General features: G+C 42.6%; 1 protein-coding gene across 1 annotated transcript; it reads left to right on the top strand.

The window, feature by feature from the left end:
- The first annotated feature begins 916 nt into the window (after positions 1-916).
- LOC120324540 (fibroin heavy chain-like) lies at positions 917-14,238 on the top strand. The gene is made up of 3 exons (XM_039387669.1): positions 917-1,601; positions 3,819-3,886; positions 14,223-14,238. The coding sequence occupies exons 1-2, from the start codon at positions 1,234-1,236 to the stop codon at positions 3,820-3,822; spliced, it is 372 nt and encodes a 123-aa protein (XP_039243603.1). The 5' UTR covers positions 917-1,233; the 3' UTR covers positions 3,823-3,886; positions 14,223-14,238.
- Positions 14,239-14,757: the final 519 nt, after the last annotated feature.

Raw genomic sequence — 14,757 nt, 5'->3', positions numbered from 1 at the left:
GCTTGTTTGCCTTAAAAAACTGGTCGGTATGGAGAAGCTGAATAATAGAATCTCCTAGGGCCGTCCAAAATGGGACGGGGGCGCCCTCCCCAGAGAGTGTTTCTATCAGTCAGGGGGGTCTCCATCCAGTCACGGCACAAATTGATATTGATAATGAGGCTAAAATTTCGGTTTGCAAGGTAATAAAAGGTTTATTAATGCTAACAAGCAAAAGCGACCAGCCGGGCGACCGGGGGAAACCCCTTGCTCCACCACAGTCCACAAAATGGGGAACCGAAACAGCAACAATTATACCCTTTGTTGACACCACCCCCCAAAGTCATGTCAATAGTCCATTGGTGGGGGTTTCGCGGGCTGCTCCCTGCTTGGTTCCTCTTTCGCAGGCAGATCTGGGGTTGGCTCCTCCGTTCGCGGGCTTCTGCCGTTGCTGAGGGGCTTCCACCAATGATTTTAAAGTCATTAGTCCCTATGAGGCCGTGGTCCTGGAATTTTCCATCGGGAGATGTCATCTAATCATAGAACTCCTCGTGGCTTGCCCTCCATATTAGTTCCTATTAATATGCCTATAACAAACAGCTTCAAAAACACCAAATCACTCTGCGTTGTGTTAACAAACTTGTGGTTAGGGATTTCATAATCAGTCTACTCATGACTCTTAACAATGTGATTAGTAAAATACAGCAACTTTATTAACCCTTTTGAGTAGCAAATTTCCTGGGTTTACTTATAACAATTGGACCCCATATCAAATGAGTATTGACAAATATGAAGAAGTTTGTTTTGAGTTAGTAATGTAAGGGGTCTTTTATATATATGGTGCATTACAATGGGGGGATTCAGGGCTTTGTCAGACTGTCTATAAAAATTAAAAAAATACATGTTTGTAAGATTTTAGAAGAAAAGGTACAGTTTCTCTTCTCTGCATGTGGCAATTTGCTGAATAATGCATCATTTTGTCAACTCTTATATAGCAATCGAGAAATGCCCTACAGTGCTCCCTGCACACAGGAGACAAGAATGCAGATCGTTATGGAAACAGGCTTGAAACTTGCTTGAAATAAAAATCTCCGTTCTATACTTGTGGCTTTGAAGGCCTGGGCTGTCTTTCTTTTCCTTCTGGAGTAGCTGCGATTCATCCTGTTCGATTGGAGTGAATTCATCCCGTTTCCGAGGCCAAAGGGAGGAGCGAGCGGGCGGCCATGTTGTGCGGGGGGCGGGGAGGAAGGAGCTGAGATGGCGGCGGCTCCCTCAGACAGACGGCACAAGATGACCGGGGAGCAGCGGCAGCTCCCGCACGGCTCCCGGGCGCGCTCCCCGCCGCTCGCTCTGGGGACACCCGGCCGGCGCCCCGGGTGCCGCGCTCGAGGGCCGAGTCGGGCCCAGCACTCTGAGGGCTCCGGGGCTGCGGAGGGTGGCGAGCGGGGCTGCCGAGAGCGGCTGGGACGGGCGGGCAGCAATGGCGCCGGGACTGCGAGCGCTGCCCGCTCCGCTCCCTCGCCCGGCGGGCGCGGGGCCGCCCTTGGCCGCGGGAAGGGCAAGCATCAGAGCAGCGCCCCGTCCTCGGGGCCCCCGCTGCCGGCCAGCGGGCTGCTCTTCGCCAGGTGAGTGCTGGAGTCTCCGCGCTCCTCGTTGTCCTTTGTCCTTGGGAGGGAAAACAAAATGTCCTCGGAGCTGGGAGAGGAAGGGGGCGCTGCCTCTGCCGGCCCCCCCTCCCACCCCTCGCCGCTCGCTGAGGGGACCCGCGGGAACTCTCGGGGACCCCCGGCCGTGTCCTGCCCATGGGGGGCGAGGGGGACCGGCGGGACCGGGGGAGCCCCGGTGCCCCTCGGCGGCTGCGGCGCTGCCGTCCCGGCCCTGCAGCACCCGCGGGGTACGCACGGCCCGGCCCCGATGCAGCACCGAGGGGGCAGCGGTGGGTTTTGGGTCCCCGGTGCGGCCCTGGGCACAGGGGGGGCTGCAGAGCGGCTCCCCCAGCGCGGCGGGCGAGGGGGGCATCTGCAAACCAGCCTGGAACCGCAGTGTAGAAACTTGGAAGCTTGAAAAAAACAAAGCTCGGTCATGCCACGTCTGCAGTTGAAGGTTGGTAAATACTATGGTTGTGATTTAGACGACTCTACGGGAAGAAAAAGTAGTTACTTAAATATGAGTTATGGGATAAGGAAACGGATGGGTTTGTGTGTTACGTGGAAAGCTTTTAAAAACGTTTCTTGGGTGTCAGGTTTGTTTTTAGTGTTCAGTTTATGCGTTTTTCAGAGACCTCACAGTCATTTCTCTTTATGGAGCATTTTTTATCTTCTTTTCAGTGCCTAATAATTTTAGAAGTTGTAGAACACCTTTTGCAAGACTTTCTAAAAATGCAAGTTTAAATGGCATGCCTGACGTTTGTTATGTGTTAGCTGGCATTCAGCAATTACCAATGTAAGGGCAAAATTGTAATTCTGAGTGTATGAAAAGTCACTGTGGTAGAGCACGAGGTAAATATTAAGAATTTTAGTTTTAGTTGGAGGTTGTGTTTAGCCATATTTGTTGGATTTCTATGGTGTACACTTGAGCAAGGTTATAAAACTCCATGCAGGTTTTAAACATTGCAGTTGGAGGTAAATCTACATTTTTTGGTACTTCCTCTGCGAATGTGAATCTGTCATTGCAACAATATAAGTTTGCCCTTTTTTGGAAACGGAAATACAGGTTTTAGCAACCGCTGGACTTCTCCACCTTTATGCACAATGTTCCGTGTCTTTATTTTAGATTTGGATTATGGTGGTTTTCTAACCCAGCAACAGTTCTGCAGTATAGAACAGGTTCTGGCATACACACTGTGCCCTAAAGAAAGTTCTGGCTTTAGGTGGGTGTCTGCTGGATTTCTCTTTTCTTAAAGATGTTATGGGATTTTTTTTTTCGATAGCTTTGAGTGGTTTCTTTTAACAACTGAAAATAAAATAGCAAGTAATTGTCTCAAAAAATTAATTCCTCTTAATTTGTAATGTGTTTTGTTTAACAGTTCTGCTTTTTTATATTCAAGGTGTAGGAATTGGAATTTATATTTGGATACCTTTTAATTTAGCAAGGAATGTTTCTTAAAATTGTGTCTTTACCCACTGATTCCAGACTTTTTCTTAAGTGTGAAGTAGTGGTGATGATAAATATAACTGCTGTAAAATAAAATAACGTTTTTACCTTCACAAAAGGCGAGAAAAGTTGGCTGGAGGTAGTGCAAATATAGTGTTCCTTTTGTTAAAGACCCTGGTTTGGGATCTGATGAAAGGTTAAAGAAGCTGAAAGCTTTAAAACTGTATTCTAAAGGGCAAAAAGATGCATTTTTTGGGAAGATCAAGCAAGGTAGGACTTAAAATTCAGAGAAGCTGATGACAGAAGCCATTTTGAAATAACTTTGCTGTCCCTAAAGGTTTTATTTAATTTTGCATAGCCTGGTTCTAAAGACTTTAATGTGAAAAAAAAGCACAAGGAGTGAGGGGTATTGGGTGATAAGTTACTCAATAAAAAATGGTTAAATTTGCATTTGATCTCTAAGTCTTTCAAAATTAAAGTAATGGAAGACAGAAGAGCAGATTGCAGTTAGTCATGAGAAACACAGGTCGTGTGTGTTGTGTGTCAGTCACTGTCATCTCCAGTGTGTTTTATTTCAGCCAAGAATGTCCTTTTATTTTTAGAGTTGAGTTGTAAAGATACAGTTATTGCTCTCATAAGTTTTCTTGACTTAATAATTACCTAAAGATCAATAAATTTCAGGCATGTGACTTGTTCTGCTTTTCTAAAGCAAAATGTTGAAAATTTCCATTTTTTTTTTTTTTTTTCAGGTAGAATACCATGAACAATACCTTATTTTCTGAGTGGCTTCAGAGGAATCATTCATGAGTTATTTTTTTCAGGTAGGAGTGGCTATAACTTGTGGTAGTATGTTCATTTCCTTGTTATTGTTTTATCTTGAAATTTGCCTTTTTGCTACTGTGCAGATGGGAAGAAAAAAAATCTGATTTTTTATGTGGAGGGAGGATACATTTTGTAAAGTATCTGGACTTTTAGAAAGCTTTTTTTTTTTTTGCAGATGCAGGTAGACTGTCTTCAAATAATGTCATGTTTCTGTGCTACTTCTGTATAAATTTGAGTTTACCCAGGCTATTTGTTAAGGGGCTTGTTATTTTTATCATCTGTGTATATAGATCCATTTGTCGTGACGAGGGAAGAGAGTGACGCTCAATATGAGAATCAACAAGCTTCGTTTATTGATCACTGCTAACAGCTTAATATATGTTTTATAATTAGCTCATACATATTGCAAAAGCTAAGCTCATTATTGGCTCTGCTTAAATGTTGATCTCACCTCTTACTCCCTTCCTTTGTTGACACAGGTGGCTCTCAGTTGCTTTTGTTTTGCTAATCACAGTGTCCTGTTTACCAGCCAGCTAACACGGTACAAGGGCACTGTAACCTCGCTATCTCAGATGTTCCCACGGCCTAGGCAAGCCATGTTCTATAGCCAATTCCCTACATCCATATGCCTTGTATTTGGGGAAAAGGGCAGTATTTTCATATAAATCCATTTCATTCAATGTCCCATTTCACCAGTGAGAACCTGCATTAAACTTTGATTGTATTTTGTACTTAATGAGTTTGTAGCATTAACGGTTGGGGATATTGTAGAACTCACATTTGCCAACAGGAACAGCAGTGACAGAAGACTTCAGGTGTTTGTAGAGGAGATTTTTGGGGCCTGTTTCTTGGTTTTGGGAACACAAAGGCTGATGCTTGGCAAGGATAGAATATCGTTATTGTAGTGTAGGTCACATTTTTATGACTTGAAAGAGCACCTTCTGTGTTTTCAGCAAGTTTGTCAGTCAAGAACATTAGGACTGCAGGTGAGATCTGTCTGTGCCTTGTTTTCAGACAAACCTGGTTTGTTTTTTCTTTTTTTTTTTTCTTTAAAGTCTCTCACTAGATATTGTTCTTCCAAAGATTCAGATGACTGGTTGGGTAAAAGTCCTTGAGCAAAATTGTGTACTGTTTGTGCCAGGTATGTTATACTGTGTTGTGGCTTTTTGTTTATGTCTTTTTTTTTTAACTTACGCTGGAAAAAATTTTTTTCAAAATAAGCCTTAAACATTTAAGGTGCAGTGTTTTTCCTTGTTGAATTTATTTTCTTTCAAGCTCAGTGCATTTGAAAACTGTTAGTAAGTGCTGACTGCAGCAATGTTTGTGTCTCCTGCACCTTTGAAGATTTCTGTGGTCACTCACATACAACTTTAACAACCTGCAGTGACCGTGGTGACACGTAGTAAAGCCAGGCTGTGCTCTGAGAATTGCCATCTCCTGAGGATATTGTCTAACCACACTTCAGAAGTGGTTTTCCTTAGTTCAAGGTATTCATTCATTAGCTAGGGACACTCATAAGCTTTTCCTTTCCAATCAGTTGTTTGTACAATAAACTTCTCTTTTTGGTGTAAATTTGACTCTAAAGCCCAAAGCGTTACAAGGTATCTTGCTCTCCTCCTTGCAGTACAAACAAATCAGCTTTCTGATGCTTATAATTTGTTTTTATGTAGGGAATTGGCTATAGAACACGGCTTGCCTAGGCCGTGGGAACATCTGAGATAGGGAGGTTACAGTGCCCTTGTACCGTGTTAGCTGGCTGGTAAACAGGACACTGTGATTAGCAAAACAAAAGCAACTGAGAGCCACCTGTGTCAACAAAGGAAGGGAGTAAGAGGTGAGATCAACATTTAAGCAGAACCAATAATGAGCTTAGCTTTTGCAATATGTATGAGCTAATTATAAAACATATATTAAGCTGTTAGCAGTGATCAATAAACGAAGCTTGTTGATTCTCATATTGAGCGTCACTCTCTTCCCTCGTCACGACAAATGGTGCCCAAAGCAAGGGACGATAAACAAGGATCCTGCTGAATTTTGCACAGATCCCCCGGTCCCCGAAGCTTGAACAGGGACTAAGTTGAATCTGCAGTCCCCGAAACCTGAACAGGGGGTAAGTTAAATCTGTACTCCCTGAAGCCACGGTCTGATGCAGTAGCCGGTCGGTCTTGCAGCAGCACAAGAGGCAAAAGAGCTGGACTCCGTGCCCCGGGTGACCTTAAAGGAGGGCCCGGCCAATGACACCGCCGACGTCTTGTAAAAGGCTGCAACAGCGCACTGAAGATTTATAGGTATGGAAAGACAAGCGGTGTTGATGGAAGGGTATGGACAGATTGCTCCAGGATCAATATGATCAGGCAAATGTCGGATTTATTAGGAGAAAGACAGATTATATAGTGCTCATGACGCTCAGCTTCTTGTTCACACAACATTGGCTACACAAGGAAAACATGCTCTGCTGTCCACTGCTAATTGGACCACAACAGGTGGTCATAGGAGATGAGAAAACTTTATTCACCTGCCAAAAACTCCTCCCTGGCATCTTGGCACAAGGCCATATTAGTGGCGCAGCATTTTTCACTATCTGCACCCAGCCATGCCAGGGGAGAAATCACAGAAATGCAACAGAAACTGTTCACACAATTTCTGTGCCACGACCAAGCGGTGCTTTTATTACTCCAGTGCTTTTTAGAAAAGCGGGGACTTAAGGGTATAGATTTGAAAAAAGAATTACCAAAATTGCTTGCGACGGGGGTTGCTAAAAGTTGTTTTGTGGACCCTAATACAGTTTTTGATGAAAGAGAATGGAGACGTTATGAGGTTAAGTTGTGGGAGGTTGCCGCGGAGACGGAGCTCGGTGGAGAAGCTGCCAGGCCAACCAGACAAGACGCCTGGACAGGTGAGCCACCGAGAACAAGAGGGATCTAATGTTGCATTTATATGGAAGTCTATCTTGCTTAAAAAAGGGAGAGAAATTAGACAAACTGGCTTTGCGGCAGATGCTGCTTTCATGTAAGGACCAGGGATATGAAGCGAACACTGTAACTGCCTTTACTATCTCTACTTGGAAAGAACTTAGTGATAAGCTCTTTACTGCTGCCTATAAGGGAGAAAAAGTTGCTGCTTCCCTCCTTACAACTTGGCGATTGTTATCTGGAACAGTAAAAGACATTAAAGCACAGTCTGAGGACATTAGAATGCTACTAGATACCATCATACAGAGAAATCGTGCAAAAAGGGAGTCGAGCGGAATTGAAGGGAGCCGGAGCGGGGCCGGGGACAACCGAGTGGCCCCACCAACATGAACGCGGTGCTAGCGTCTCGGCAGTGCATATCCAGGACAATTGGAGACGACGGCTGCTGTGTGAAAGTACTGCTGATGGACCAGAGATGAACTTTACGAACACTATGACTGAGTTCCACCTTAAGACATTTCCAGCTTTTCATCTGAACTGTGCTGCGGAACTGCGCTGCGCATTTGTGGCTGTGTTTTTACAGTAATAGGTGTTAAGCATGCAGTGTGCTCGTGGCATTTTCAAATGTTTTCTCCAAAAACAGAAAGGGAGACTGACGAAAAATCCCTTGAAGTAAGATTAGAAATAACGCAATATCCGTGCTTAGCTTTTTATATACTGCAGAAAGCTGTTAAGAATTTCCTATAGTTTGCCATTTTGTTTCTCTTACATGAAATTTGGCTGTTTTCCCCCTGGGGCAGGGTGCAGGTAGAAGATTTGGAGACGGAACGATGAGACAGAAGGGGATATAGTCTTGCCCCCTGCAAAAGTAGTTTTATTGCCTTTATGACAGAATATCATTGCTCTATGAGGAGTTGAAGATTTCCAAGATAATATTCTGTTCTTTTTTGCTGTATTTGTCTTTTGCATGGAGAGTTATGCAGGATTTGCAGATTGCTGATGGCGGCTATGCCATAAATTTCCTTTGAATTATGAAACTGGTAAGAAGTGCACAGCCAATGACTACTTGAAAATGTGTGTATGAGTGAAAAGTGAGGTGGCCACCTGAATGTTGTGTGAAAGAGAAAAGCTACATGAATGTGTGACTGTGTAAACTTACAAATACTTTCTGCCGGTGCCAAGATTTTAGAGATGTGTAACATGATTCTGTTGAACCATATTAAATCCTTATTCTGAATGGTATATGAATTCTTCAAATTCCTACCATGAGTGATGAGGTTTTAGTTATTTCTAGACTAGCCCTGTCTGGCTAGCTGTTTGATCTGAACTGAGGTTAAATAAGAGGTTCTTACATAAATTTGGTGTTCTATTTCTGCCTTGTTTCAGAAATTTATGAAAGTTAAGTCTCAGGTGGAGTTTTTCCACTGCTGTTGTTCCTTAGCTGTGCCAGCTGCGCAGGAGACCACTAGTTTTAAAGCGAGTAAAAACCATAAGCCAGCAAACATTGGTGCAGACTGCAAGGTTGGCAGAGCCCGAGGCAGGGTGCGCCACTGTGCATCCAGGTGCCCGGGAACCATTCTTACAATTCGTGGAAAAGCTGCAAGACGCTGTAGAGAAACAAGTTTTGTGACAGTTACAGAAGTTGCTAGTTACATAACTAGCTAGAGATAATGCAGGCTTGTGCCGGGGTGAGGTCCTTAGACCATCAAATAATTGCATTTGCATCTGCTATGGCAGTAGTGAGGGTCAGGAGTTGTCGATGTTGCTGCCTTGCTTGTTCAGCTCGTTGCAGGGGGGCCTTTAGACTGTCAAGGCCATCCTGTGTGCTTTCTCAAAAAACATCTGCAGTGTTGTGGATAGTGTGTCTTCAGGCCTCCTGGCTGGAGGCCAGAGCAGACCAGTTGTGTTGATCAGTGTGACCAGAGCTGAAGTGTTGTTTTAAAGAGTCCTTATATATTGTCTTCAAAACCCCTCACATGCAACAGCTGGTAGCAATATTCATTGTAAAACGGCTAGTCTCTCCTCCTTAAAACATGCCCTACCCATTGCAGCTGTGTTCTCAGCAAAATAGCCTCACTAATTGTGATTACTCCTTGTTTCATACCAGACGTATTGCTTGCATAATTTGACTAGTAAATGTTTAGGGTTGTACAAAGGCAACCTGTACTCTTCGTGATGCTCAAAGCTTGCTGTTAATTGTCCAAACAAACAAACAAACTTCTGTAGTCATTCCAAGAGTTATGGTTGTGATACTAGGAGGTACTACTGCTTGGAGTTTTCTTTTAGAACATACAGATCCTGTGTGACTTAAACAATGGCTCCTACCTACAGAACAGCTGTTGGCCCTGCAACAGCTTGTCAAAAGGCAGCTTGATGCTGATTACATTGAACCATCTCAGAATCCTTTAATTACCCCTGTGTTTGTGATAAAGAAAAAATCTGTGAAATGAAAACCTTTGCATGATCTCGGACGGGTTGGTGCAGTCATGGTTAGTAAGCATTGGCTTACTGACCCCTTCTGTGCTTTCTGCTGAATAACCCATTGTTATTATTGATTTGTAAGGTTATCTTCTCACAATCCAGTTAGATCCCAGTGATAGAGAAAAAAATGCGCATTTTTAGTTCCATCTATTATTCGTGCAGAACCTTATGAGTGTTATCCATAGAAAACCCTCTCCCATGGAATGAAAGGCTTTTCTATAATTTGTCAGTGGTTTATGTTTCCAATGCAATTTTCTGACTGTCTTTGTTGTCATTATATAGATGATATTTCTGCTAGCTGTAGCCACTGAGGATCAGCTGGGTGTGTTAGAGGCTGAAACCAGAAAGAGTCTACAATTCTTTGGCCTAGTAGTTGCTCCTGACACGGTGCAGTGAAAAGTACCCTGGAAATATTTAGGGTTCATGTACACAAAAAGCAGTCATTTCTCAACCAGTTTAATTGGGTATTAATGTTAAAACTCGTACTGACATACAGTAGCTATTAAAGTCTTTAAATTAGATTGCATCGTACTTGCAATTGCCAAACACCCAGCTGGCACCTCTATTTGACCTGCTCAAACATCCTGACAATTTTCAGGAGCAACAGTTGCAGGAGTGGGTGGTCTTACTCTGGCAAAAGATCCCCAAGAGTTAGATTTAATGAGATCACTGTCTGTACGTAACACAAGTGATAATGGGACTCAAACCTATTTTGAGATTATTTCAATCTAGATTAAGTGTTTATCAAAGCCACGACTTGTCCAGCTGGCACAAACTGCCTAGCCTTTACACAAAAGAGCTGTAGAACCTGGGTGAAACAGTAGAACACACAAAGAAAGTAACAGTAACAACTAGTCCTATAGACTCATAGGTTCAATCTATTTTTGGTTCTATGTCTGAATGGGTTTTAAGTTTTGTTAAAGAAAAGCCTACGATAGTTGTTGACAATTGTTGTAATTTTAGTAATAGTTCGTATTGCTTTTTCTTGTATTGTTAAACGTGTAAGTGCTATAACAGAGAAAACATTGTTGGCCCAGAATAAAAAAAAAAAAAAAAGGGGGTATTTGTAGGGAATTGGCTATAGAACACGGCTTGCCTAGGCCGTGGGAACATCTGAGATAGCGAGGTTACAGTGCCCTTGTACTGTGTTAGCTGGCTGGTAAACAGGACACTGTGATTAGCAAAACAAAAGCAACTGAGAGCCACCTGTGTCAACAAAGGAAGGGAGTAAGAGGTGAGATCAACATTTAAGCAGAGCCAATAATGAACTTAGCTTTTGCAATATGTATGAGCTAATTATAAAGCATATATTAAGCTGTTAGCAGTGATCAATAAACGAAGCTTGCTGATTCTCATATTGAGCGTCACTCTCTTCCCTCGTCATGACATTTTTACACTCTAAGATTCTGCATTTAGAGCCAGAGGAACACGTTTCCTTTGAGCCAGGCTTTCCCCACTGTGTAATTCAAAGTTGGAGAACTCGTTTGCCTCCCTGAACTGGTTCCTTTTCGCAGCTCCCCATGCTCAGGTACCTCAGTGCGTGCTCAGGACCTCAAAGCACGAGGCGTCTTCGTGAAGACACCTGTGTCAGGAATCTCAAAACCACTCTTGATAATTTGCTTTTTAAAATTACATAATTGATGGTGATAGTTAAAGAATACAGTTGTGAACCCCTACCCGAGTGCAGCTGTTTTCTTTGGCTTGGATGAAACCTTCAGCCCGTTCATGTAAAAAATCATGGGCCAATTTTGCAAAGCTTTATAAAACTGTCTCTCCAGGTTGTACTGAACCTTTACCTGCAGTGAGTCACTGCTGATGTGCAAGGCAGAATTCAGATAATATTTACAGAGAATGGACATGTCCATGATCGTGGATGTCCTGCAGCAAACAGGGCTGATGTGCAAATGTGTGTGTCAGTGTGTTCTGGAACTTGGTTGTGTAACTGTCTGATGGGATCTGTGAGAACTACAAGTTTGTGTTTAGAAATGATCTCATACCTTGAGAACAACGGAGCATATCTGAAATCCCATGTGGATTTTCAGTTTAGAGGGTCAAAATCACAGATATTTCACAGTCTATTACAATGAAGGCAAGACCAGTCTGATGATAACGAGGGGACTGAGGCTGTTGGACCCAAGACTTGTGTTCCTAATGTTAAATCTTGAAATGTCTAAAGCTGCAACTTTTAATTGACCTGCTCTTCAAAAAATAGCAAAATTAAAGATTAAAATTAAACCCCGCAGTGTCAGGAGCAGATCTTGGCTGACCTGCATGTTCCATGCTAAATACAAAATTGAACACTTCAGCCTTAATGGTCTGCACCTTTCCTGTATTGCCCTGATGCTGTTTGTGCTGAGTAGGTATTAAAATAAGGGCAGTTTTACCTGTCCCTTGTTACTTTTCTGATCTCTTTGGAGCTACCTTTTCTTGGAAGAGCAATATCTGTTTATCTAGCACATGGCAGCTTGATCTCTGTGTTAGGTGGACCTCAGTGGGTTAGATGCACACTGCTGGGACTTGAGGGAAGTTTTAACTTTATGGCTGCCCTGCAGCTGCTCATGAGGGTTGGGGGGGTCAGGAGAACCTCTGTGGTTGAGTCCCAATAACCTTTTCAGCAGAGGAAGCTGTTCCTCTGGGGATATGAAGCCATGTGAAGTATTCTTCTAGAATTGCTTTTGTAGCTTTGACATCTTACATGGAAGAGCATTGGTGTGGTGATACACGTCATCTTGGCCAAAATACTAATTAATCCCAAGAGAGAATCTGATATCAGGTAATAGCTTTTGGGTGTGTGACCTCAGCTTTTGCTGTAGGAGATAGACTGTGCTGGTGGTTGGAGCCAGCAGTGCCAGTCTTGGGGCGCAGGAGCCATGGCCCTTTGATTCAGGGGGTGTTCTGTGTGCCAGAGGCTGTGCTGTGCTGATAGCAGCTGTAATTTTAAAGTCAATATAAGCCACAGCTATTAGACTACCTAAAAAAAGTAATGTCATGTTTATTTTTAGAGTGAGATGGATTTTTTTTGATCACATGGGCTACAACTGCAAATAGTCTGATTAAAAGACTTTGATGTTTATTAAATATAGGAAATACAGGTGTTGACCTGAAAGGTTAATTCTTTTTCAGCCAAGACTTGTATGTCCAAACTCTGTGGTTTGTGGCTCTGGGCATAAACTCCAGCTTTTGTGATTAATTCTGTAGTTTGGTACTGATTGGTTTTTGGATGTTAAAATTGGAAAACTCAAAAATACAGTGGTATATTTGGTAATAGTGGACAAATAACTTGTGTGAATGAAATGTAACGTGTTATCAACATGTTGGTGGCGTTTTTACAAAACTTATTGTTTGGTTCACCTGTTCACTTGCAAGTGGAGAAGTGTCACTAGTGCTGAGTGGTACCATTCTGGCAAACATGAGATTGCTTTTGCAAACTGGTGCTGAGGTCAGAACACAACTGGGTCGAGTCTTTGTCATTGGGAGCAGCTGCTCTGTGGTGACAGAAAGCCATATTAAATATCCTCATTAGAGTTTCTGTGCAACTGCTGTAGCTGTGTGCTCCCTCTGAACTAAAGACAACAGGAACCAACTTGAATGCAGGTGATGAATGTGGAGCTGTAGTTGTGAGTTATTAAAGACAGTTGAGAGCTGTCAGTTGAAAATCTTGCAATATTTAACCGTTCCTGTCTTCATATATTAGATCGTAGTTTTTAAGTGGGTTTTTTTTAGGGAAATGTTACATATAGGGCAGCAGGAGATTTAAAGGGCCTAAGTGAATGTATTGACCTGGTTCATTTTTCATGCTTTGAGTGACTGGTGGAGGCCTCTTGGATGATCAGAGTTCAGCAGCCAGGTTGTGTTTCTGCTAAAATGGTGGGTGGGCACTTTGCACAAGTTCTGTGCTTCCATTTCATAGCAGTTGCTGGAGCACATTTAAATACGTGTTTTAAACCTCTAAATGTAACATTCCTTTGTATATTCTCCATGTTTATGCCAGTTTACTAATATAATTTTTTGTCATTTCCCCTTTTTAAAGGGATCTTTTTGCATAATAATTTCAAATAAATTCCATCAACAAAGAAATGACAATTCTGTTCATCACAGCTTTTCTTCTGTGCGTCTGAGTAAATACCAGTGGAAGAGAAGAATTTAAAGGCTTGCACAGTGTGCTGTCACTGGATAGGGTCATTAATTTTTGTGTATTTGAGGCTATGTTTTAATAGAAGTAGATTCTGAGAGATCACAAGAGAAACAGTTTGCTCATATATGTCAGGAGGATAACTTTTATGGCTATTTTCACACAGTCCAAACTCACAGTAAAAAGGAAGTTCCTGAGTTGTTTCAGAGTTTTAGGTCTTAGTTTAATCTTCCAACCTTTGTTTAAGGTGTCTGTGATTAAAGTTTTGTTGATGTAGATTGCCAATAAGCATTTTCAAAGTCAGGGTTTTACATTCGGGCCTTGCCCATACGGGGATAATTTGGGGATAGAGTAGATAATTTGTTCCCTAGAAATGTGTTACATTATTTGCCCTTCCTCCAGGTGATACCACCTCTCAGCAAAAAGTGTATTTTATTTTATCTTGTGAAGGGCAGGTCGGTTTGCTGAAGTTCATTTCCACTTGATGCCTGCCTGATCGTTTCCAGAAAAATTAAAAAAAAAGGCGGGGGGGTTTGTGGTAATTTCTCAAGGGGTTTGTGTACAGGACTGGGCCTGAATTTCTTGGGTGGTTTGCACAGGTTCTTTGATAACACATCCCTAGTGATACTTGAAAGTTTTTTATAAAATGTCTTTTGTAGCATATGCTGCGATCTGTAATGCTTGTTTGTTTTTTTTTCATTCAGGGATGGGACTTGTGTAATACTCATAGGCTAATGCTTGATTCTTAGGATTTCTTTATTGTTTTTTAATTTTAATTCAAGTGTTTTAATATCCCATTTTCCCTACAGATGTGTGGAGGACTTGATTTACTCACTGTAAGCAAAATAGTTGCTCTTGGTTGAAGGACTGGTAAGTTGTTCTTCCTAATAACATTTACTTTTTAGCTTTTTAAAAACAGCCAATCAAGCAGACAAGGCTCTAATGTTGAACTGGCTGCAGCTTCTGGTTGAATCCATTCTGAAGGTCGTTGGTGCGTGGCCGTGTGCGCACGTGTGTCTCAGAAGGACCCCGGGATCATTCCTGCCAGGCTCTGGGAAATGGGCAATGCTTGGATCGTGCTCTCCCTCTGTCTCACTGCAGAACAGCCTTCACACCTGGCTGGGGTTCTTTGGTCTCCTGGGATTTGACTCCGTGTTTTGTTGAGAGCTTTTCTGTCGTAGGTTTGCTGGTTCAGAAGGGTTGGTGCACAGGTGAGTCTCCAGAGAGGCACTGCACGATTTGGGTAACAAATGGTGTGGAAAGTACAGCAGGAAGAACTTGCCTCTCGTGCATCATGTTTGTCCTTCTGCTTTTGTCAGGATCAGTGAGAGTCTTTGAGCA

The sequence above is a fragment of the Pipra filicauda genome, unplaced genomic scaffold (assembly GCF_003945595.2).
Source record: "Pipra filicauda isolate LSUMZ 115617 unplaced genomic scaffold, ASM394559v2 scaffold580_size271650_pilon, whole genome shotgun sequence".
Taxonomy (NCBI): domain Eukaryota; kingdom Metazoa; phylum Chordata; class Aves; order Passeriformes; family Pipridae; genus Pipra; species Pipra filicauda.
This window is presented reverse-complemented; position numbering and strand designations above follow the sequence as displayed.

Excerpts from the sequence above, each read along its gene's own strand:
- LOC120324540 (XM_039387669.1), top strand. The coding sequence starts at position 1,234 with ATGGCGGCGGCTCCCTCAGACAGACGGCACAAGATGACCGGGGAGCAG.